Below are 25,360 nucleotides of genomic sequence, written 5' to 3' on the forward strand. Positions count from 1 at the left end.
TACAATAAATTTCGATTATATTAATTTAATTATATTCACTGTTATATATTAAATCGCAATATAATTGATATGCTATATTCTACGTTCTAATAACCCACATTCATAAATTTTATTTGTTCAATGTGACGTATATTCAATTTTTTTGCAAAACTAATAACACCAGTAAACGCTGCAATAAGCTTTCGCAATTGTTTGATTAAGGTGATTTTGTGTCACGGTATTTAAATTCGCTAAATGCGCAAGCGCCAATAATAAAGAGAAACAGATGCGAGGAGATTGAAAATTAATAGTCTCTATGCTTTGGAGGTTGCTAAATGCGCATCTCATGGGCCGAGATCCTTCATCCTTTGCGCAGCATGCAGGACAATTAAGTCGATGCCGCGATTCACGAAGCTCCGGACTAGCCGGGGGCAGCGTGATTTATGCAGGGCAATAGTCGAAAGCACACACGGAACGCCTGCGGGCTCCAGTGTATTCCTGTGTGTATATTGAACTTAGACTACCTCCCTACCTACGCCGGACCAGATTAGTTCGGTCATTGTAGCAGGACCCGCGCGCTCGCATGCACACAATCTGTCAACCCGGAGCTCCGCTCCGCCAATCTCGGTCTAGGTGGACCTACGTGTGAAAACCAGGCGGCGGATATTCCGCGGTCGCGCGAATTTTCCAGCAAATCCGGCATCAAGAGGCGGTTTTTGTGTACTCCCACGGATCGCGATGTCGTGGGCAATCGCCGAGCGACCCGATCGCCGTCGAGGCAAATGAAATCTCACCCGTTTCACCGCGCGGCAAAAAATTTAATTCAATCACTGATCGTTAGCCGATGCTAACTGTATAATTTCAATGCATAACATTTCGCCTGCGGGCTAGAAAAAAATTCCAATCAGTGCCGCCGGCACGCCGATGCACTTCGTAATTTCATTCGCCCGCGCCGAGGGTCATTGGGCTGATCAAACAGGCAGGCCTGCATTTCAAAGTGTCGTTAACGAACGAACCTTTTTTTCTCCTCTCTCTCTCTCTCGTGACAAAACAATTACCACCATTGATTGGTTGTCGATTCACGAGTTAAATTGGGTTTACATTTTAAATGGCGGTAGATTTGCACGGACGCAATAGAAATTACGAATGCCGAGAAATTACCTTCTGATAAATGCTTCTAAAGCTTGATGCTTCGCTAACCGACCCTATTCGCAATAGGTTGTACATCATTTCATATCGCGATGTTACATACATTAATGGATTATATTCTTGCCCTCTCTAAGTCGATCGTTTATTAAACGTCCGGTTTTATGGAAAACTAATCAATTAAAGTTCTAGCTTGGTTCAACTTATTCTTTTAATTCCAATGTTAGAAAAATCTATTCAACTGGAAAACTCAAATTGCATTCAAATATAGTAAAGTATAATATAGGTACAAAAATTAGCACTAATTTATAATAATAAGTTCGACCTGTAAAGAAACGAAAAATGTACAAAACTGAAAAGGTTAAATTTTATTTAACTCTAACAAAATTTAATATATGCATAAGTATATAAATCGTCTCTAACTGTTTTATAAGTTTATAAATATATCGTTTCCTTTTCACTCGGCTCCGCTTTTGCGAATACGCGCAAGGACAATTAACGTATCGCGTGAAGGCTGTTAGCAACGATTGCTTAACAATTCTTAAGTTTATATTTGAATGCGCATGATCACACGAAAACTCTCCTACCCGAGCACCATCAGAGGGCAATAGTTCCCGCGAATACGAGACAATCGTCGGCACATCAAAGGCGACGATTGTTTCACGTAAATTATTACCGAGAGAGCACTTTCCCGGCTTCTCGTTATGAGTTGGCGAACAAGTTCAATTAAGTCCACGCCTAGGAAGACGAAGGACGGCTTCCTACACACGCGGAGGCCTTATCCTACATCGAGCGACACCATCAACCCCGCAAACCCACCCCAACCGTTGCGACGAGAGGGGCAGAACGTTGACTACGAAAGTGCGGAAAGGCCAATTGCCTTGTCTCCAGCGGTGTAAGCGCGAAAGAATTTAATGTTACAACTTTGGCCACAAAGATACAAACGTGCTTTAATTACTATACATATTTTCTCCTATGCAAATCGAAAAAGATATTTGTGTAAAAAGAGTAATTTGTGCTTTCGGAAAAGTTTTAATAAATTCAATCGAGAATAAAAGATGCGGAATATCTGAAATTATAAGCGACGTTACGAAAAACTTGCGTCCTATTCAATTAATTCCGACCGTGATTGATAATCTCAAGATAGAAAATAGCGAAATAGATTAGATAAATCTATTGACAAAATTAATGATCCACTTCTAAGATTTATGGATATATTTTATTTTGATCCGAAATCAATGTTCGAGATAGGATCGTAGAATCAATCATTTCGGAAGAATGGGTCGGACGGACAGGAGGAACACCGTGAGAGGAGTCTGTCTTTCGATGATCCTGACGATTCGTCTCCTCCGTACAGGATACCCAGGTCAGCCTGACGACCGGGCAACACGTGTCGGTTATGTCTATTATCGACAGATAGCGGGGTAACGAGCAGGCGAGATTTATCACCCTCCGCTGCCACCCCAGAGGAACGGGATACTCGAGGGTGCGACGGGGTGCAAAGCGGAGAATTGGAGTTACAGTTGAATTGGCAGAAAGAGAAGAGAGTTAAATCTTAGGAGAGCCTCGTACGGCCTCTTACTGTGCCCGTGCTCGCAAACGATTTCCCCGAGAAGTGCCGTTTTAATTAATGTCAACATTGGAAAATTACTGTAGTATTGATGTATATAAAATTATGTCGCGTTTAAAATACCGTACTTTGTAAATGAAAGGAATTCCAAATGTTTATTAATTTTTGCCATTGTTGCCACATATGTAAAACATTTTACGAAAGGTAGCGCATAGCTAAACACAATGCGCGACATTAAATATGAAAGACAGAATTAAATATAATGTAAATCGATGTCGGAACTGCACAGCGTTCGCAATTTTCGCCACAGGCTTATTCGAAGTTCGCAGCCGAGCCGCTGGCTTGATGAACAAACGAAAGGGCGAACGCCGAAGATTTGTTCGCAGTTAAAGGCAAGTAAATTTAAATGTCAAAATATGCGCTTCAACAGCACGGGTCGCACAAAGGTGTATCATATCTTTATTAACATAATGCGAGAAGGTGCTCTTGCGCGAGCGAGGACCTGGCAAAACCCGTCAATCAAAAACCCGATCCTCGAGAAAAGGGCTAGTTAGCCTGGTCGCCCTTGCATCCGCGCCCTTGCGAAAAAATAACGTATGCGTCGTGCGATGCATGCCGCTTTTGTAGAAAAACTTTTTCGGAACTGTTATATTATATTCCACTCGAGTCACACTCGGCCACCGCCGTCTCACGCGTCGCCGCTCCCGTTTTCTCGCGACACTCACGGGTCAACTTCAGGACCGTAGCCCGTACGAATGCGATTTTATTTAAAAGCAAAACGAAAACAACATCGTAAGAAACTGTATTGTGTTCTTGGGCGGCGAAAATCTAGCGAGGCGTACTTCCAAGCGGGACGTTTTTTCAACAACCGAATTTCCCAGTCTCCTGATTTGCAGCAATCAGAATTTGAATATTTAAACATAGATAATATACAGCCCACGAAGAAGCGTGCGTGCCGTTAGAATATTGTATCGCAAAGTTAAATTAACATTAAACGAATAAACGTGACACACAGGGTGCCGCGGCTGCCTATTACATGGTTGTTACGTCTTCTTGACCAGTACATATATTCGCATAGATGACTGGACGGGGATCCTTTGATATCCTGGCATGTCAGACGTGTGACAGCTCGGACAATACCGGAGATCCCCGCGTCACTGATTGTCACTTGTTTCTTGCCATTTCTTTTTCTCTCTCTCTCTCTCTCTTTCTTTCTCGGTCTCTCTCTTCGATTTCGACCACTGCGATCCCGCGCAGGTTCTCTCCATAGCTCACCGTTCGACGCCTCTTTCTCCTATTTCAAATTCAAATACGAGAAATCGCAAGGCGGCCCGTAACCCTACGCCTTGAGAACTGGCGAACGCGAAATCCTGCTGACCATTCGGGTATCGATTTGAAATGCCTAACGCGAAAGCCTGGATGCAGGAGAAAAGTGATCACGTTGCACTTACATGCGCTAAGGGAGTTAATAAGGACGTGGATCGGCCTTCGAGGAGGATGGAAAGAGGTGGTGAAGGAAGGGGAAGGTGGAAGAGCATAATGTACCTCATTGTCGAATCACTTCCGGGGCTTGACCTCCGGTAACGCCCTAAAGACCAGTTCGCATGGGCAATGTCTGTGGATAATAGGCACCGATGTGCTCTATTGTATGTCTGAAACGGCGGACGCGCGGATTGTCTAAAATACCCACTTCAGGATGGACCAACAATTTAATAATATCGACAATACGATCCCTACCAATGCACTCGCTTTCGAAGAATTTTATAAAAGGAATGCATATCTTCGATGCTACGATTTCATGGACTCGAGGAAGGAACCGAAAAGACGAATCTCAGTCCCAGATAGCACACAGAGTTCCATGAATATTCTTCTGGAGTGCAAATATTCTTAATTTCAGAATATTCCAATCGAATATTCTATAAATATGTAAAGATTATTACAATTAGAAATCGTATATTCGTAAGAAAGGAGAACGTTTTTAGAATATTCGTCGAGAATGTCTTTGGAATATTCGTTCAGAATAATTTTCGAATATTCATCGAGTTTATGTATTGCACGTTGTTTATTGTGTAATACAATTTTCTTATGCAAAAGTGAAACCTTCGATGGATTATTCTATTCATATTCGAAAAAAATTTATAGTAGTGTCAGTCGAATGTTCCACGAGCATAAGATAAATATATAAGAATGGCCTATGGAATATTCCAAATATTCTTGAAGAATATTCTTACAATGTTCACAGGAGTGTCTTGTGCTATCTGGGATGCGAGTACAATAAATGTAAAAGAATAATAAATTATCCCTTTATAAACATGTTTGTCATTTTGTGGCAAGCTTTTACGAAAATTGTTAACTCCATAGATTATCTGAATGGTCTCTTTCAAATCTGTCTTAAATTCGATAATTATATTAAATTCATGTATCGATCTCAATATTTTGGTTTATATCAATATGACAATGACGTATGTCGCGCATCAACCACCGAATAGAACTCGTGCGGTTGACGATGGCACGTTTCATCGAGGATCACCATTAATATAATTTGTCAGTTGCATACGTCGCTAACAGCGAAAATTTCCGACCGATTTGCCGAAAAAGTGCCCCGTACGGGCGACGAGGCGCGTGCGGCTGCTTCAACATGAAAAACAAGCGGTACTCTGGCCCTCCTTTTCTCCCACGTGGTCGCTCCGAAAGGCGAACGGTCTCCAATTCGAGTCAAGAGACTTCGAGAGGGGTTGCCGGCAACCGCGTGGAAAAAAAAACGCCATTGGTTTCAATATGTAGACGAAGTAAAGTGAAGGAAAATCCTGAAAAGGGAGAATACGCGCGAGTAGCTGGAGGAGTAAGAGAATCTCATGGGCGTAAATTTGACATCTCGCATGAACGAATCTGGGTGTAATATGCAAAAAAAGACTTTAATGTTTTAATCCATAACATTTAATACAAATTTAATAAGAGATCTAGTGATTCTGAACACAATCGTTGCAATATTATTTCTGTATTTTAATTAGTTATGTTTTGAAATCGCTCGCATAATAATAATTCATGTTGCGTTTCAGTGTAATATGTATATTAAAATATGTGTTCTGATATAATACTGTAATAAATAAAATCTAAGAATAAAGTGAAGTAAATATTTTCGTCCAACGTATTCGTTCATTGCTCCAACGTATTGATTCTTGTTAGGTCACGTTTGGTTTAAAAAAATATATTTCTAGGCGTTCGGGTAAATCGCAAATTATTTTTAAGCAAGTCTGCCAAAATATCAATCAATAGACTCATGACTCAAAGATGTTCTCGCTTTCTCTATATAAGTCAGAGAAGCTGATGTTGTTGCAGACTATGGCAACAATGACGACGACAACTACTACGAGAACAAGACTGTATACGCCTCTCTCATCCCTCCTGAACAATTTTGATTCCTTACTGAAATTTCTAGGGAAGTGTGTCCTCCTTCGCTACTTTCTCCTTTCGTGCCTTCCTCCATTTGCGCCCGCTCTCCTTCACCGATATTTCGCGCTGATCATTTAACTTGGTTCTTGAAATCATTCGGCAAATTGGAGCCTGGCCCTCACGCGAGGGGTCTTTCGGCCGAGTGAACTTAAGCCTTAGATTGGTTTAGTCGCCACGCAGGCACGCCGCAGGTCGGTCGTCCTGCGGATCACGAGTCACCGAACAGGATACATCGGGAGAGAAGCGAATCCCGATCGCCACCCCTCCCTTATCCCGTGTTTTTCTCATACATTTTTTTTTCTCCTGCGCTTTATCTCACCCTTTCCGCAAGATTGGAAAAACGAGGTAGAAATCTCACGGCAGGTGATGTAATGGTGATACCTAAACTATCGGCAGCCAACTCCTGGATTCGAATCCCGACAATAACTCGAGACCCTCATAAAGGCGATTGTTACATTCCCTTTCGCAAATTCTGAGGTAACGCGTGTTGTGAAGTAGCACGGAAATATATAACGCATTCTAAAGATAAAATTTTCGTCTTTTATGGAAATAATGAAAGATTGCGGCAACACTTAAGGAATTAATGAAACCTAACGATGCATTATTTTCACAGAATTTAAAACGTTTTATCTCAATGTGGAATTATTTTATTATTTTGATTATTAATTCAGATTAGATTAATATGTACGTTGCTAAGGAAATTACCAAACTGGCCGGAAGATCGATTCAGAGCGATCGCCTAATTCAATAATCCCATAAAAACTTCCTGATCTTCTGGAGGATATTTCGAGGTGGATAAACACTGAGGAAATTTGGGGCGAATTTCGGTTTCGACATTCTTGTTCTCCCTTCGTCGATCTCGCGCCTCGAGAACTAAGGTACGTTTCCCGGACGATGTGAGAAAAGGATTAGGATTGGGGAATAACGTGCGAATCGACCGAAAGGGAGCTTTTTGCTTCACCAGATTCTGAAAAAGGTCTCGTGAGAGCCCAAGGATTCGTTACCGATATTGTCATAGAAATTTGATCACGAGGTATATCCTATTGCTACGAATTTTAATATTTCTATATGTAAGATTTTAAGCAAACTCTCTATTTTCCACGGCAAATTTTTGTCATTTTCGCAATAGAATTAACACATTTTTGAAAATAATATATTAATCTCCACGTTGAACTTCTCGGAAAATTTGAATTAATTTTAAAACCGTCCTTTCAGTTCGCGTCTCTTCAGTTTGCATTTGAAATAAATATAAATCGACATGAGAAATCGCGGCCGACTTTCTCTCGCGATGTTTTCCCTCTCGCGCGCTCGCACGTTTACGCGCGTGGGGTTGATAGATCGGCCCGACGAAACGAAGGGGTAGTTTGGCTTTAATCGATCCTGTAATCGCCGGTCCGACAGTTGGCCCCGGCTGCCTTTTTGTCGGCAGTTAGATGGATGGTGCCATTTACATTTTGTCAGTGCGACATGCGCTAACGCCGCCGCTATCATATCTATCACACCCTTTGGACCAGTAACGCGATCAGTTTCCTGCCGTCGAAATTTGGAAATCTTTTCTGACGCTCGCGTGTGATGCAAATGTCAACAAATTTCCAAGGATCGCGATCGATTATGTTATCGCATTAGTCTCCCAAAATATAATCACGTTGCAATCTGAAAAGTTCATTACAAATTCGAAACACCCGAACGATGTGAGTCTAGTAGATTGCAAATATTCTTATTATGCAACAGGAAGAGCAGGATTATCCATTATTGACGATTTCATGGGTTGATTCCCCGAGCCTGACTTCGGGACGTCGATTTTACGGTCGACTTAGGAATGTGCGGTCCACCGTATGCGCTTCCAACAGATTCCATAGGAATCGGAAAATTTGGGAGGAACTGAAAGAGAAAGCTATCCGCGAGAGGATCCAATTGACAGATCTGTCAACGTGGATGACACCTTCGGCGAGCGAGTCGGCCAGGTGTCTGCTGTCGAACCGAGGAGACGGCTCTGTCTATCTGCTCTTCCCTCTTTCTCCTTCACTGTTACCGGCATCTGCCGGATAATACCCGGGATTATAGCAGTAGGATAGGAAACCCACCGGCATCGGAGTGATTCCTACGCCGAATTCGAGCCATAAACAGATCGATCATCTTTCAAACGGTTTGACGACATCTCGAGATAACGATCGAATAAGATTCGCGTGTGAATCCTCGTGAATCTCGAATAAATGCGTCGACGTATTGATGAGGAAGATCGCAAGTATTTGAGCGTGAAAGAAGTAAGTTTAGTCCTCGAATCCAATCCTAGATTCTTTTCTATACAAATGCATATATATATAATATATTATATTTTATGCTCAATATATGTAAATATTAAATGACACGGTCTCCTTCCTTATATGCAATCTCACTTTTTCTATATTGATCCTTCGCGTTGGACTAATAAACTAATAAGCAAGTGCTCTTTTCCTTGGCAAACATTGGGAAAAAATACCTGCAGCATTGATTGAATTCGATAAAAAAAGTTGCACGGCACTGGAGAAGACTATTTCGCAACATTGAGGGCGCAGCAAACATCTTTCGCTTCAAAAGGTCAGTTTGAACTGATCGAGCACCAACCTATTCGCTTTACGATCGCCCCGACTACCTCCACTCGAGAATTCGAAAGCGGGCGGAAACGATAAACACGTACACACATCTATATACAGCGCGAGAAGAAATGTACGACTCACCTCCCACGCGTAACGGGGGTTGAAAGGCTCGCTCGCCCATTTGCCGAGGAACGGACCGAATCTCGCGCCACGAGGGATGTCTTTGCGTGCGCGAACGTACGGGCCCCCGGGTGCCGAACCGCCGACCTCGACCTCCGGGACCGGTGATATCCACTCGCGGCCCGAGTGATCCTTGGGCTCCTGCTTTATCGCATCCTCTGCACAGACAAACGTCAGAGTATTATTTATCCAATATTTATGATGCCTCAGTGGTCGAATTGGTGAGACGCCCGCCTAGAGAGTAGGGAAGTCCAGGTTCATACCCTGGCTGAGGTAATACTTTTCGCAATAAATTTTCTGTATTATTAAAAATGCCAGATACGGTCAATAGAACCACTGCAGTTATTTATGAAGAAACCCAGATAGCACACAGGAGTGCAAATATTCTTAATTTCAGAATATTCGAATCGAATATTGTTAAAATGTTCGTAGGAGTGTCTTGTGCTATCTGGGAAGCGTCAGTTTGAGTGATTGCAGGATGTGCAAGGTAATCCGACAGATCTATTCTACCAGAAAACGGTTTTCCATCGCTCGAACATAAATCCAAAGAATTTTTCATGCTTTCGTAACCGGCGATGACTGAAACAATGTGTCTATTGAACGCCTCGCGGCTATCTTGAAGACTCTTTTCGACGGGACTGTAAGACTCACGGTATTCATTGTAATCCCGCGACCTCGAGTACTCCTTCCGCGAGCTTTTCTCGTAGTCCCAGGATGACTTTCTCTCGTCCTCCCTGGAGGACGGCGACGGTTGAAGTTGCTCCTTCTCGTAACTCCGTTGTCGGTCCATCCCCGGCGAGTATCCGCGCTGCTGCTGATAGGCGGTCCGCGACTGCAGGCTGTACTCCTGCGGAACTTCGCCGCTGGTTTGAAGTAACTTCAGATCCCTGTAAACGGGATTGTTGCTGCTGCTGTTGCTACTCGTGCGAGTCGATCCGTTCTCCTCCATTTCTGCGTTTTCGCTGCCGCCACCCCCGCCAGTCGCACCCGATGTCGACTCGCCTTCGTCGCTGCTACCTAGGAAGAGCAAGCGAACCGAGATGTGAACCAATGAATCTTGAATAAGGAACGGAATTAAATTTATTTCGTAAATACCGTAGCAGTGTTCGTAAGAGACCGTTATATTGTTGTAAATTTCATTTTTGACTGCTAACGATTGTAGTATTTTGAGTTTCTATAATTAGTTGGAACTGTTGCTTTCTAAAACGAAAATAAAAAACGTTGACTGCCTTCTTCGTTCGACGTGTTAAGATAAAATCAAGAACGTTTTTTCAAAACGTTGGAATATTATAACAGTTCGTTTCCTTCTTCCGTAAAAATCTGTATTTGACACGAGTATTTTTACTAAAAGATTACACTTAAGCATTTATTACATTTTCAATAGCACATGTCCGCCATTTGCGGAAATGTTTACTAAGAAAGGTTCGCACGTATAGAGCAACGATGAGAGACGACTTTCCGGAACGTGACGTATTGATTGGTCATTTCTGAGAAAGCGGTAGCTCGTTGTTCCCGCGATAAAGTCGCAGTTCGTGATATTAAACGCAAGTACGAGCGTTTTGTTGCCGGGAAAGATCGCGGCTTCGTGTAAACCTTGCGTTTCGATGAAGGTGTCGGGAAATCATGAATGGCTTTGCACGCGAGAGGTAAAATAAATGTGTATTTGCGGGACCCTCTTTCTCCCTTCCCTCGCGACGACTCGGCGGAATCCTAGGCACACAAGGACAAGTGTCAATTGGAGTAAGCGCTATCTGCGGCGTGTTTCTTCATACGCAGCTGCCGCGCGCACGCAATGACACCCAAGCCGAGGATGTTTGCCGTGATAAGGATTTTATTGTCCTCTTGTCGGCTGTTTTTGATGCGTCGTGATGTCACGCGGTGCAAGATATTCGGGAATAAAGGGCATCTATCCTGCACGTACTTAAATAGATTCTGTCACAAACGCAAATTGTTTGCCGCACGCGAAAATGTTGTATACGATGAAATACATACGAGACGCGCGGCAATATGACAGCATTGTTTAAAAGAGCATAAATTATGCAAGGGATGTATAAGCGCATTTAATTGCGTATCGGCGCACAACGAAAACGTTAAATTTATCATCTACCCGTGGCAAGAATATCGCGCTCGAAGCGACAAAGCGACGACGCACGAATCTGATTTTGTTTGTACAACTCGCTTTAGCCGGATACGACACGGGTCCTTTTTAACGGGCGGTCTTATCTCCGAATCGAAAGATATCCACGCGGTGTATCGGCTATCTAAAAACAAACTGTGAACTTTATGCGCGCGTCCTCGAGCCAGCCGTAGAAACCTGCGAAGATCGAGGGTCCTCTGCAAACAGCGAGAGTTCCGTGTGAATCGGCGACTAAGCAAATGATCGTTTTAGCGACGAGCTGGCAGGTGCATCGGAAAGGAAGACAAATTGTCGTGGAAAGATAGGGAAGAAAGAAAGGAAGCACTATATAATTTTGCGATAACAACTTTCTCACGATTTAATTTTGATATCGCGAGGGTGCTATTAAATATTTCAATCGCTCGCTTTGTTGCACGTCTTCCTCTTGAAAGTTAAGTAGAACGTAGAGAGGGCGCATATAATATTTCTACGGCATTAAATTCAGCTGGATGTATGAAATGCGATCCATATACCGCAATAAAACGTTAAAAATATCAATTTTACGATGCCGGCTTCAATTCCATTCTAATCGAGAGAGTAAACAAAGACTTAAGGATCCGTCGACTTACGTCGGCGCGGGCGAGTCGTAAAAGAAAACGGTGATCCTGCAAGGCGTGCTTGTCGACACGAAGCTCAAAGAGACAGAACGTCTGCGAGTGTCGATATCGATGCGTCATAGTTAATGGGAGGAGATAAATCGCTTTTAACCCATACATTTTTCCTAAATTATATTAAACAAAACTGTAAACAACTATAATTAAAGCCGCGATTAAAAAGTAAAATTAGTTAACCTCTTTTGTGATAAAGAAATAAAAAAGGGGGACGGTATTTTTTAAACAAAGTTTTAAAATATTTATGGGAACTAACTGAAAACCCTTTTCCAGACAGAGATAGTTCGTGGTTAAAATTTTTTTACATTTTGCATTGTTTCCGAATGTTTCGTCTGGAAAGGAGATGCGTTCACGATCAGAGTTTTGCGATTAAAACATAATTGAGAAGCGATTATAAATATATTCCAGAACAGTACAAAAGCATAACTGCAACACACCGTGCGATACTGTTATCCACAGTTCGGTCCTAATCGGCGGGGTAAACACGATTCAGCGGATCTTCATCGCCGGAGATGATCGTAAAGAAAGGACCTAATCACGCGAGGGTACCCGGCTAAATGCACTCCAGATCGTCACGCGGTAAGTAGTCGATATGATACAACAACAATATTTGGAAAACCCTCGAAAAGCAGGGGTCTTTGACTCCTGTGGGACACAAGTGCCGGAATATTTTCTCCCTTGACAGAGAAGTACGAGTGTACTTGTTGAACCATGACGTTATCCCCGATGATAGTAGCTCGAGAGGCTCCGAAGACGATTAGAGCGAAGTGCCGCTCTAGCGTGGCTTACACCCTAGACGAAATTAATCGTGGGAAGAATGTCTTTTTTTATATCAATTGAGACATTCCTCCACAGACGCATATAGACGTATTTAGGATTCTATACCTGTCATTCGACAGCTGTTTAATTCTAAAGAATATAAGCACCACTCGCTATAATAAATTTATTATTTTCATTTAATTTAAAAGTAATCTCTTCGTTCCCAAAATGAAAGAGTCACGTTTCATTTTATTATAAGCCTGTAGATGTAGAATCTTACGGGGATATTACGGGCCATTTTATAACCAATAATTGGAATAATAAGTGAAACAGGACCGCTAGGAATCCAACGAATAATTAGAGAGGATGCCATTTTCGGTCGGGCTGGATCTTGAATAATTAGAATGTTATTGGCGATGGCGGATAGGCGGCTAATGAAAATTATTCTATCAGTTGCCATTGTGTGTCACATGATATTTACTGTGAAAATAATAATACATGTTTACCCATGGCGGTGAAGTAGTTAGCGAGTTATAAAGCAAATGACTCTTTTGCATCGCACGGGGTCTATTGTGATCGATGATTGATGCGCGTGTGCGATACTTTGTGAATTCGTCTATTGATTGCTGTGTAGTTGCATGCGCCACATATATAAGCAATTGACGTTTCACGATCGAAGGGTTTAACAAACGATCAGCCAATGATCGATTAATCTACCATTAAGTAGATACGCGAGGCCAAATGCGCGCATCCAAATATTATTAGGTAAATATTTGATACGCGCAACTGAATAAGAAAGAATAAGTTGAAGTAAGGCTCTGGCTTAATAACAATACCAAAGGAAAGAGAGAGCTATGAGCCATGACTGGGTTTTGGTGTCTAAATCATTTTTATTATAAATTCATTGTCAAATAAGATTTATAAATGCCAAAGTATATACCCTCTCTTGTATGTTTTTCTTTACTAAAAATATGGTTATCGAACATAGAAAGTAGCTGTCATCGCATGCAATGGTCAAAATTAACTGTACTTCTCAATTTTTCTTACATTAATTATCTAGAAGTCAAATTAATTGTGTGCAATATCTTGTAATCGTTTTAAAATATCGATCAATCTTTACGAGTATTTATGGAGTGACTGTTGTCGAGCAAATCAAAATCTAGAGTAACGCATCTGGAGCGGTAAGGAAGCGGGTTACGGAGATTACTACGGAGGTTCAAGAAACGCAAGTGTGACTTCCGGAAAAGATAATTAAACAAATTGGCGAGTAGAGAGATGTCGGAAGAGCGATTGCACCGCGAATTACGTTCGCGCTCGTGCAGACCGCGTTAGCTCCGACCGCACAGGACATCCTGGCGATACGGGGATCCTCTAGAGAGAGCACGAGCGTTTTTTTAATGTACCATATTGTAGAGCACGAGGTGGCGAGAGGCGACGCCGGCGTTTCCGAAAGCTCCATCGCAAATAGCGCGATTAATGGCCAATCTCGCTGACAGTATCAGATCTCCCTACCATGGGGGCGCAGATTGGCGATTGGGGTTAATTAGAAATACGACGCGGTCGGATCCTGCGGCCAGGAGCAGTATCGTGAGACGTCGATAAGATTATCAGCGTGTCACGGAATTACCAGGCCGAGGCAGGCCAAATTGGACAGAAGATCGAATCTCCGGAGCCTGGCTTCCGGACAGGCTGCGGTCAAGCTTCCTTGCCGATATTTGCACGTAACAGAACGAACGAGCGGGTACTTTGCGTCAACAAGTCCAACTTTGCAAGAGTATCGAATTCGTAACGAATATCGTTCGGTATCTGACACTTTGACAACCGGTCACGCCAGTGTTGATTTTATATAATCGAGAAGATTGTAAGAGATAAAAAGTTACAAAGTCAATTTATTTATATCAGTGAAAATTGGCCGACATGTGCGATTCGATCTAAATTTAAATAAAGGCGTAATTTAATTCGGCACAAATTTATTGTCACGAGTGTACGTGCTAACGAGGAAATATCTTTAATCGCATCTGTTGACTCGAGATCGTTCTCGCGACTGTTATTTCCACAGCGATGCCGGATAATCGACAATTTTAACCGACTCGCGCGCCTCGTTCCGCGAGCATAAATCGCGTGTCACTCAATTGTCGTCGTGGTGAACGTTCTTCAATGCTGCTCCATCATCAATGAAATTTGTTTGACTTACCGTTCATCTTGCAATCCACGACGGACCGGGACAGATCAAGACCGTTCATTGATAGTCCGCCACGGATTTGGATCCGGAATCCTGAATCTTCCAAATGATTCTGGACGTGACGGGGGATTCGGATCACTCCCGACACATCGATATCACAAGAGTTTTTCCTTCACGAGATCACGTCAACATCACGAGAGTGGCAAGCGACATCGATGGAAATCCGTCAGCGGGCCGACTGTCCTCATGATCGAGCGATCGATCGGCTGGGGTATCGCGACCGATACTCCGACCCGAGGCCACCGGAGGGGTGGATGCGATCGCGGGGGGTAGCCCGCGCGTAGCGCGAATCTTTCCGGCCGAGCGACTGATGGAAGAAACGGACAACGGAAAGAGCGCTGCTCCGTGTCAGCTGGCCCTTGGCGGACTAGAGGATCCAAAATCTGTTGAGAAGAGGATGGCACGACGAGGGTTCTCTTGGGATCCCAGGGACGAGTCATGGGGTGTGGCGGGTCGCTTCCAGCGGGACCTCTGGTTGGTTCACGGGCGGAGCCACCCCTATCGCGTCGAGGTCCCCACCAGGCGGCTACAGCATCCCTCGGGAGAGCGAGCGAGAGGGACGTGGTGCTTCGGCGGTGGAGCGTAATGCGACTGTCTGAGAGGACGTCCGAGGAGGGGGTAACAGGGGAGGGGGTAGCGTAACGTGACGCTGATAACGAAGGAGATTTCGCGGTAGCTGAATGTCAAAGTCGAACGTGGGATTCTTTCCCCGAAGGTTCAAGAGTTGAGCAAGAATAAATGTTAACAGGCGTTTTGAAAGATGGGATTTTGTAAGCTTTAACAAAATGTATAAATTATTTATTTATAATTTTTAGATCTATCTTCATATACGCAACGTTGCTAAAATTTTAATACATGACGTAACGGAATAAACATTAAAATATTTTTTATTCTGCTAGATGTTATTTATCAGCTTTAGAGATTGTGCATTGAATAAAAATTTTTAAAGAATAGAAAAGAAAAATTAAACTACTGCGTCATATATTAACTTTCTGAAACGTAAGGTAAGAATTACAGAAAAATACCTTTGTTTTTTAAAGATAGGTCTTTTTACATGTTGCTACATGCAAAAAAATATTTATGATATTATTATGCAATAGTTTAGACAAAAGTATTTATGTATATTCAGAGATTCCGTCCCAAATATTAATAATGAAATGTATCGTGTTATATTTCCCGCGTCGACGTTTCTCTTCAAATGCACAAACGAGTACAAGATTTTCGATTTCATTAGTAGTCAGCGGCAAGATGTCAACGGACTGAAATATTTTTTTATCGCAAAAAATCTCTCTCGAAAAGCACTTCGATGAGGACGCGGGGAAGAAAAGACCCCACGCAGAGACGAGGTCAGCGGGACAGCCACCAAAGTTCTTATTGGACAAGGGCGGCCACTTTTTCACTGCGAAAAGTCGCTGTCACAAACCTCCCAGTCAATTCTCCATTTTTTCCGACCACACTCGACAATCCGCCGCGATTTGTCCATCGACTCGACTTCATAGTCAATCGAAAGAGTAGAGTATCGGAAACGCCAATCTCGCGTATTGTCACGCCTCACTTTCCGATGGAAAAAATATCTTTCTATGGATACGTAACGTTCGTCTTAGTTAAGGAAACGAGAGAAGAGATTTTCTGAGAAAATCGTTACGATTGGCAAACGGTCGAAGCTCTTTTCAGTTGCTCTTTCGCGTATCCAATTTTTTTCCAATTTTTTTATCCGAAAGCGACCTACGAAATATTCTATATAACGAAAAATCTCGTTTCTTCTTTCATCTCCGAAAATTCGAAGTCTGAAGACTACGTATAATACGATATAAGAAAAAAAAAGACAAATGTAACACGGAGATAAACTTACATTTTATTGAAATATAATTTTTCGTTAAAAAATCGTTTATAAAATTAATTTTTCTCGTCCCTCTTCCCCATCGGTATTTTTACGCACGTTCCACAAGACCAGTTTCTATTTGCATCACTTTTTTTCTCATCCTTGACTTTAAGAAGCAGGAAGGTAATCGAGAGTTATTAGTCCACATTTCTCTGCCGGTTTATTTCCGCGGCGAGCGGGCGCGGTGATTTAAATCCTGCGCGCGAACGTCATAAAATCGGGACGACCGCGGGTAAAGCCGCGCAGGAATATATGACGAAGCCGAAAGACGTCGAAACAAATCTTCATTTCTCCGGTAGCCGGCGAAAGTGCGCGCCCGGAAAAAGGAGGCAGTAACGACGATATGACTGTGTTTCGCACCCGGGAAGACATGTGTCGCGTGCAGTTATATCATTCTTTATGGCCGGCAGCGCCGGTACCCTTCGTTCATTCGGCGTCGACTTTGTCCTTCGCGTAATATTTGGAGGGGCTTGATTTACACCGGCATAAAAATGTCTCCACCTCGGATGTTGATATCACCTACTGCGCGCACCTTCGTTCCGGCGCGGTAAGTGACTGTATGTATCCTTTAATAAAACAGGAACGCTACGCTGGCATAGTTCCTTCGCGAATTTCTGAAATTATTGTCTTGCTTCGGTCGGAGAAATACAACGGTCGATATATTCGCGGAAATCTTCAAATATTGTTTTATTAACTCCCGGAGTTATTTACAGTCTGTCACAAATTTTGACAATAAGTAAATTTCTTATTGTACTACAAGTGTGCTGGTGTTTTCCCATTAGAAAACACCTTTTAGTTTACATTCTCACGTTAACTTTAGTTTACATAAGCTTGGCTACATAATTCTCGGGCCTCCTTCAAATGTTAAACCAGTGAAACGTGTAAAAGAAATCTAAATAATAAAGCATATAAAAATGTATAATTTATATCATCCACATTGCACGGCAAATTTGAACGGATTTATAAGAAGTACAGCTAAACAATTTAATTATGATCGCGCGCTGATATATTATAATAAAATAATAAAATAAATAATAAGTAAATACCAAAAATCGACAATTATATATGTTTATATAACGTTTGTTTGTAATGCATTACTTCCATGTTATATGTGTATACCATTTAGAAATTTTGCAAATGTATACTTATAATTAAAATATTTATATATGATTATGCAAACTTAAATATTATTACACTTTAGCTTTAGTAATAATTAGATATTTATTATTATTATTATTTATAACCGTGCAGAATACATCTCCGCGCGTAATGCCACTTAACGTCACGATTTCGCTGCAAAAATCTCGGCCGATATAGTCATCTATTCTCTCACGTTCCGCCGACACTTCGTTTGTTCGTTTTTCACGGAGTCCCATCTCGTAAAAGCTCAAGTCTTGTAATTCTAGATGCGTTTGGAGGGGAATACGTTGATCATACCCCTACGTCATATTATCTACAAACATATTGGTCACACGTTACAGGCTGAGGTCAAGTCCAAAATTATCTCCGACCGATCGGATCGGCGTGAAATCCCTTACGTCGTTTCCAATTGTCATCGAATAATCGTCCAGCGATCCAGTTGACGCGCGGGGGGTCGCCAGAGGATCGCGAGCTCGATCGATTCTCACGCATGTGTGACGACGCCAGCGACGCCGACGGCGACTAACTACGAGGGGGTGGGCAATAAATAACGGGAATATCAAAGGGTTATCAGATCTAAGCAGACCTCCTACGTCTGGCGCAACTTCTGACACGTGGAGTGACGATGCTGTAATGTCGGCGGCAAAGTGTACGCGTGCAGGGTGAGTTTGTGCGAGTAAAGAGGGTCGCGGGGGAGAGAGAGGAGGGATGAGGAGGTAGGTAGGCGCGAAGCTATTAAACTGACAGAAACACTTGCCACCCCCTCGTCGCTGCCCCCGGTCTACTGCCACCCCCGCGCTCTCACCCGCTCACGACCTCCCCCTCGAACATGCCATCCCTTACTCGGGAAGCCCTTCGTCCTTTACTCTGCAACGCCGGAGTTATTAATATTTTTTTGCAACCCCCGAAAAATTGTCTCTCTCGCGCGCGCGCGGCAGCCGAGCCTCCGCGCCGGAGAAGCAATTTTGCGGGCGTGTCGCCGACTGCCACTGTCAAAGGATGGAGCGACAGATAGAGAGACGCTTTTCCCCCGCGGTCCACGACACGCGCGGATTGTGTATTTTAATGAACAGCCAAACAAATCTGTTTCTTCTTAATTCAATTACTATGTTACATTACTACAAATTATTGTGCTGTTGCATATAATTATTACATTTCATTATCATACAAGATTGACGACGATTTGGTGGATGTTAATTTGGTCTGATTAAAGATTCTTCAAATTTCGAGACCTTTATTCTTCTCTCAGCGCTAAATCTTGATCTTTATTTATCGTACAAATCTTTTATAAACGAAACACGAAGGAATGTAGGACTTAAGAGCCACGACAGGGTGTCAGTGTCTGAATAATTTTCGTTGAAAATTTATTGCGAAAAGTATTATCTCAGCCTTCGAACCTGGACCTTCCTACTCTCTAGGCGGGCGTCTCACAAATTCGAACACTGTGGCTTCTATAAATAACTATTTTATACAAATGAGTTATTTTTTTTATTAGAAAACAGATTGTACGGGAACAAAATTGAACTGAAGAAATTGCAATACTCTCACGGATACTCGTCAGATTTATTTCTGCACGGCGCTCCACGTGTGCAATGTCTCATTATGCGATTCCTCGTAGTTCGATCGGGAATCCGTCGACTTCGAGATAGAGAGCGGACCGCTCGGCGACGTCTCGGTCGACCGTTAACGGTCGCACGGGGAAGAAGTTAGTTGATCGGGACAGAAAAAAAAAAGAAAGGAAGGAGAGCGAGCGACTCATTGAAGAAGCAGAAGGAGAGAAAGAAGTCAATCCTCGAGGCGACTAAACAATTGTCTCGCGCTCGAGTGGCCTCCTGTAAATTCGCGCGGTCGACTCCTCGATGTACCTCGATGTGCGAGTGGCGCGTCTCCTCACAAAGACACCGAGCGAGGAGAATGAGTGTCGAGGCCGGGCCAGGCGCGCGATCCGCTGAAAAGGATCGAGATTCGAGAGACGTGCGTGTCCGTGAATGCCGTTGCCGGGCTAGCGAACGAGTACGAGTACATAGCCGTGAGCCCGTATGTCCCGAGTGGCCGAAATAGCGAATGGCGAATCTACGAGTCGCCGCGCCGAGTCAACGGTCGACCGGGGAGTCTATAATTTGTACTCGAGCCGGAGAATCGTGTCGGTCTCTCTTATTCTCTCTCACTCTCCCTCTCTCTCATCTCATCAGTGTTGTGCACGCACACGACGCCTCGCCTTTCGGAGCGCTGGCTTCTAATGTGTCATTGAGGGCCGCGTTACGCGGCGTAAGTAGTCGAGCAGAAGAAAGAATGGGAAGCGGAGACGAGGAAAGCGAGACTGGCAGAAACGCCCTCCCGCCTGGAGGAACTTGAGACGCGATTGTTGTGCGCCGCGTGCACAGCGTGCACCAGGAGCATTGTCCCTCGTTAGAGGCCACCGGAAGTCACCGGAAGACGATCAACTAACGGAAGACCCTGTGCCGCGGGGCTCCTCCTGCTCGCGCGCGGAAACGCCCTCCGTCTCGATAGATTCAGCAGCTTGTCGTCGTTGAACCCCCTAGAGAGAGAGACTCGTTCGACTTAACGATTTTCAAAGTCGAAGGTCGAGATAGAGCGCGATGAGTTTTACAGAAAAGCTTTTCTCCTTCGGATTGATCAACACTTAGGGGGTTCCTTTAAATAAGTCAGAAACAAAATGTATATAGAATATCGCAGAGCTAGACAATAACGATTTTATATTTGCCACAACGCGCGCGCGGGGAAGTGAATCAATCAGCCGAGGAATCGATACTGACCAACCTTTAGGACACTGGACGCTGGACCAGTCGCTCTAGGATGGCGCGATTAATTCAAGTCTTGTACCGTGGAAAATTGGGTTACGCGGCCAAGATCGGCAGAGGGAAAGATCCAGATGCAGACGATAGAATTGCGGCACGCGAGCAACCGGAAGTGAGTGAAGTAGGGAAAATCCGGTATACGTCGAGCCCCCTTTCACCCGTGCAACGCCCTCATTTCATCGCTTCTGTTAGCTTTGCAATATGTCTTATGTATGTCTTAGGTGTCTTAAAGTTACAGCCTCCACGCTTCTTCGCAGCCTCAATGCTCAAATGTCAATCTTCGAGCTACAACCTCCTCGAATTTAACGACAAATATGGCCGTTTATTGAACGAAACCATAGACATAGTAAATATAGACTGAGCGTCCCATTGAATGAGCTGAAGCTTGTGAAGGGAGAGACAGAGAGAAAGACTTTCTTTCTCTGTCTCACCATCGTGACAAGGGAGAATCACGTGTCTGTGTAGTACTGCACAGGCACGATTCTTTTCTTTTACGATAGTGTAAGACAGAGAAAGAAAGTCTTCTTAAATCTTCTCTCTCTTCACAAGCTTCAGCTTATTCAATAGGACGCTCAGTCTATTTTTACTATATCTATGAATGAAACAATATTTTTCACATTTTGCGTAAACGCTGCAGATAACGAGGCTTACTTGTGTCAGGTAAATTTCGTCCGATTGATTTTATCGTGCTACAAATGCTGCCGCAACAAAGCAATAATGTACGTTTGATTCTTAACGTTACCATGAAAACACCTGGCAGTTAATGCTGCAAATTACACCGGGCGCTTAGTATATATCTTTCCGTGGCGAACGAAAATTCGCTTATGAATTAATCCTGAGTGGCACGCGATTCGTCAGTTCACAACTGCGCCGCGATTAATTCAGGTGGGTTTGTGCATCGAGTTTACCACGCGCAAGCGGGGTGGCGGTGCACGTTAGCGTATGTCCAGGTAAGCGTCCACCGAAATGGGCGAGCGAGCGAGCGAGAGGAAGAGAGAGAGCGAGAGACAGAGAGAGAGAGAGAGAAGGGTGGAAGGGAGAACAGGAGAAGGAAAAATCGACCGGTAATCAACAGCGATATACTCGCGTAATATCGGGTGTAACAAAGTGCGAGCTTATTGGAAAGCGCGGAGCTCGCGCGCCGCGGCTGGAAGGCAGGACAGCGTGCAAATATTGATGCATTAACAATGCAGGCTAATTATGTTTTGGTTTGAGCGTGGCCTACCCCCCCGCGCGCGCGCGCGCGCGCGCGCCCCGGCGCGATGTTGATGGTGGTGAAGCGTGTGGTGGTGGTAGTGACGATGGTAATGCTGCTGGCATACAACGCGGTGACGACGATGCCGAAGCAGCGTTGGTGTGCGAAGTTTGCTGTGCCCACCGGCCAGGCCATTGCGCCATTGTGATCCAGGCTTCAGCACACAGCCCCCGGGTAGTTCACAGCCGCAACTCGCCGTTAAATTAATTTTATCTCGTGTCCGTCATTAAATTTGAATCTCCTTCGGCGGCCCCGGTTTGTCCACCCGGCCGGCCGGCTCATTCATCTGTTCTTATGTCCGAGCTTAAAAAGATGACGGGGCGCGGCCGCGCGGATTCGCCGTCGTGACTCCGGGCGAAAAAGTTGCCAGCGTTTTTAATCAAGTCCCCCGGTAAGGCGGCTCATAGTAATTAAGGTCGCGCCGCTCTGATGAGGATTTTTTTCGCCACGCAGTGAGACCTTATTCCCCTTCAATTACCAGAACACACACATTACTTGGTCATTTTTTCGCAAAAGTCGGTACTAAAAGTAAGAAGTATGTAGCCCTCATCTAACTGTTTTACAATTAGAAAATTAATAATTTATACTACCAGGTCATGTACCAAGAGTCAGTGTATATATTTTATGATATATATAATGTGTGTTAATATTTTGATACTTCAACTTTTCTAGTCAAAACATGAAATTTCGTTTACAAACGGAACCACATAGAGAATTTTATCTTAAATTTTATCTTAAAAATTATGTAATCGTAGAACATTTCGAAGAACTTTTTGAGTTTTTGAAATTTTATCATATATTTTACTAGTAAAATGTGTAGTAAAATTTCAAAAAATTCACAAAATTCTTCAAAGTGCCACGTTGTCCCACGATTTTCAGGGAATGTTGTGAAAAAATTCTCCCCGTGTACTTATGTTACACATTCTTTTCCATCTATCCTTCCATATATTTTCCTGCATTATTAACCTGTATATGAATAATATATATTATACATTAAATGAAACAATATTCGCGTTTGGATAAAATGTGTATAAGTAAAAATTAACTAATAATATAGTATTATAAGATTTAATTGAGTCTCCGTTTATCTAAGCGGTCTAATGCGAAGTGGCCAGAAAGTCGATAAGGACGATTGAATTCTAATTAGGCTAGCATCCTATCCTTCGGGCTGTTTAAACGAGGCGCACGCTCTCGACGAATTCCCGACGATCGACGTTTTCTCGCGCGCGCGGAGAAGCAGGGTGAAACCCCTTCGGATATCGGTCCTTAGCGGGGGCAAACTATGCAAGGGTAGAACTCGGCCGAGGAAGGAAAGGGAACAGATGTTTTTGAGCGCGAGCAAACGTCATAATCTATGTTCCGCAACATCGTAATTAAAGGAAAGGAAGTAATGGAAGTTCGCGTGTCTCTCTTCTTCTCTCTTCGCCCTATTTTTGGAAAAGCTATAAATATTAAGCCACTGCATATAATAAATAACGCGTTTACATACGGCGATAATGGCGTAAAAACTTAAAGAGAACACGAGTTACAAATGAAATAAAAATGTACAAATTCAATGGTGCGAAATCTAATTTTTGTTAAAAAGATTTTGTTGTCGAATCATTTAAATACTTCATAGACATACAAAATTAATTTGACACGTCTCAAATGCTTTTCTACTGTCTATTGATCCGCAAAGATACTTTTTCGTTTGAGAGTCGTGAAAATTAATCGCGAGCACCGCGGCGAACTAGCCAAGAGAGAGGAGCTTCAGTTAACAATTTACAGCGGCGATCCATCCGCCTCAGATCGTCTTGGCGCCGCGAGAAAAGTCTCTCCTTTATTTCCACCCCCGTGAGAGGGGAGGAATACATCACCGGTCGTGAACGCTGGCGCGGGGGAAACGCGAGTAATCCAATCTCGTGGCCCCGGATATCGGCCGGAGTTAATCCCCGCGCGTATATGCGCGAAGGTCCTCGGCCGAATAAATCGTCGCGAGAAGAATCGAATCTACGCGGCGGAATCTCACGCCCGGCTCGTAAACAAGGTGCCGACAATGGCTTGCCGCTTGACCGTCCCTCCCTCGCGTTTCGTGCCGGCATTTACCACGCATCCCCGGGCGTTTGCGACGCCCGCGCTCCTCGGATCAGGGCGAATCGGGCCCGCCGCGAGATAAAGCGAATTCGAAAGTTTAAATCTTTGACTCGGCGTGCGACTTCTCCCGGACGCGGGAGGGCGGGGGCGAGCGAAGGGTAGCTACGGCGGAAGGGCGGCCTGGCCACTTCTCGGCCGGGTAGATACGATCTGACCGTTTACACCCCCGTTTCACCCCCACGGCGCCGACGAAATGGAAATACGAGAAATAGCGCGCGGAGGGCTGCCGTTTCGCGGACGATCGTCGCGCTCGCCCCATCCGCCCTTAGAACGCAGGACAATTGTGCGCTCGTCGCCGAATCGCGTGGTCAAGATTGCTATCATTCGCCCTTTAACGCCGCGATCGTTATTTATCTACAGACTGAAACCTAATAGCGGCGTTTCCGTTGAAATGAATATTTCGATGTATCGTTCCTCGAACGGCGAAATCGATGACTCGTAAATTAATAAAGTTTGAGAGAAATAAAATTATGTCTTTGTCACGAGTCCTCTGGTAATCGCGTTTCCGTTTGGAAAAAATATCCAACAAATCCGTGATTAATGGGAAGCCACCGAAGGGGATTCTTTTTATCTTACGACTTTCTCACATGCCTATTCCGTCACACGTCGACTAACGGATGGCTGAAGATTCGATCGGATCCTCGCATTAAACTAGCGAGATGATCGCTCGCCAACAAACGGATTCGCAATGGCAGAGATAAGAGGCCAGATATCTCCGGCAATCGTCGTTCCATCACATGCGAATAGACTCCGTTCACAGTGCTTGGAAGAATAGCTCCGTGATTCTATTCAGAGAGGCGAACGAGAAAGAGGCTACGTCCGACACTGGCGTACGACACGGGCCTCGGTCGGCGAGAAGGGGGATGAAAGCGGAAGGGGGATGAAGGTACGACAGCCATCTGGGAATCGAATATCTACGATCTAACGGCACCTCTCCGCTCGAAATATCCGCAATTGTGGAAGAGTAATCGACGGACAGTGTATACCCCGCGAGGATTTCAGGGGAAGCACCTCGTCACCCTTTGGGACCGTCGAGGGCGCGATTGAAAAGGCGCCGGAGGTACAGTAAGATGTTTCTCATCTCGGGGACATCGCACTCGTCCCGTAACCCACGGTTGCATCCTATGATTTTCGGCGAGGCGAAACGGGTAAGAAGGGAGGAGATTGAAAGGCGTGAAGGGCCGAGGGTTAAAGGAACCCTGCGGTGACATCGATGGAACTGTAATTGAAATTTCATAAAGATCTCTCGTCCCGCCGAATTCTAGCGAAATATAATCGCGCGCCTTAAAAACAAACGCTGTGATAACGAATCGTTTATCGAACAAAAGACGCAAGCTATGTGGAATAGAATGAACAGTTTTCCCTTACACTTCTGTCAGGATCTTGTCCCGAGCAAATTGTCAGATCATTTGTCAGTTGCCCAATTAATTAATAAAATA

At 44.0% G+C, this 25,360-nt stretch overlaps 1 protein-coding gene across 2 annotated transcripts in view; it reads right to left on the reverse strand.

The window, feature by feature from the left end:
* LOC105565473 (PR domain zinc finger protein 16-like) overlaps nucleotides 1-25,360 on the reverse strand; it is an 84,294-nt gene that overhangs the window by 25,706 nt on the left and 33,228 nt on the right. Inside the window, exons 1-3 of one of the 2 annotated variants that reach the window (XM_012018718.1) lie at nucleotides 14,645-14,696; nucleotides 9,556-9,921; nucleotides 8,866-9,062 (exon numbers count right to left, since the gene is read on the reverse strand). In XM_012018718.1, the coding sequence (XP_011874108.1) occupies nucleotides 8,866-9,062; nucleotides 9,556-9,921; nucleotides 14,645-14,693 (612 nt within the window). In that variant the 5' untranslated portion in view covers nucleotides 14,694-14,696. Of the gene's footprint in view, nucleotides 1-8,865; nucleotides 9,063-9,555; nucleotides 9,922-14,644; nucleotides 14,697-25,360 lie in introns of those variants that run through there. The other variant, XM_012018719.1, reaches the window with a different exon arrangement.

This window comes from Vollenhovia emeryi, unplaced genomic scaffold, assembly GCF_000949405.1.
Source record: "Vollenhovia emeryi isolate VEMERY1.0 unplaced genomic scaffold, V.emery_V1.0 DF939152.1, whole genome shotgun sequence".
In the NCBI taxonomy this organism is placed as follows: Eukaryota; Metazoa; Arthropoda; class Insecta; order Hymenoptera; family Formicidae; genus Vollenhovia; species Vollenhovia emeryi.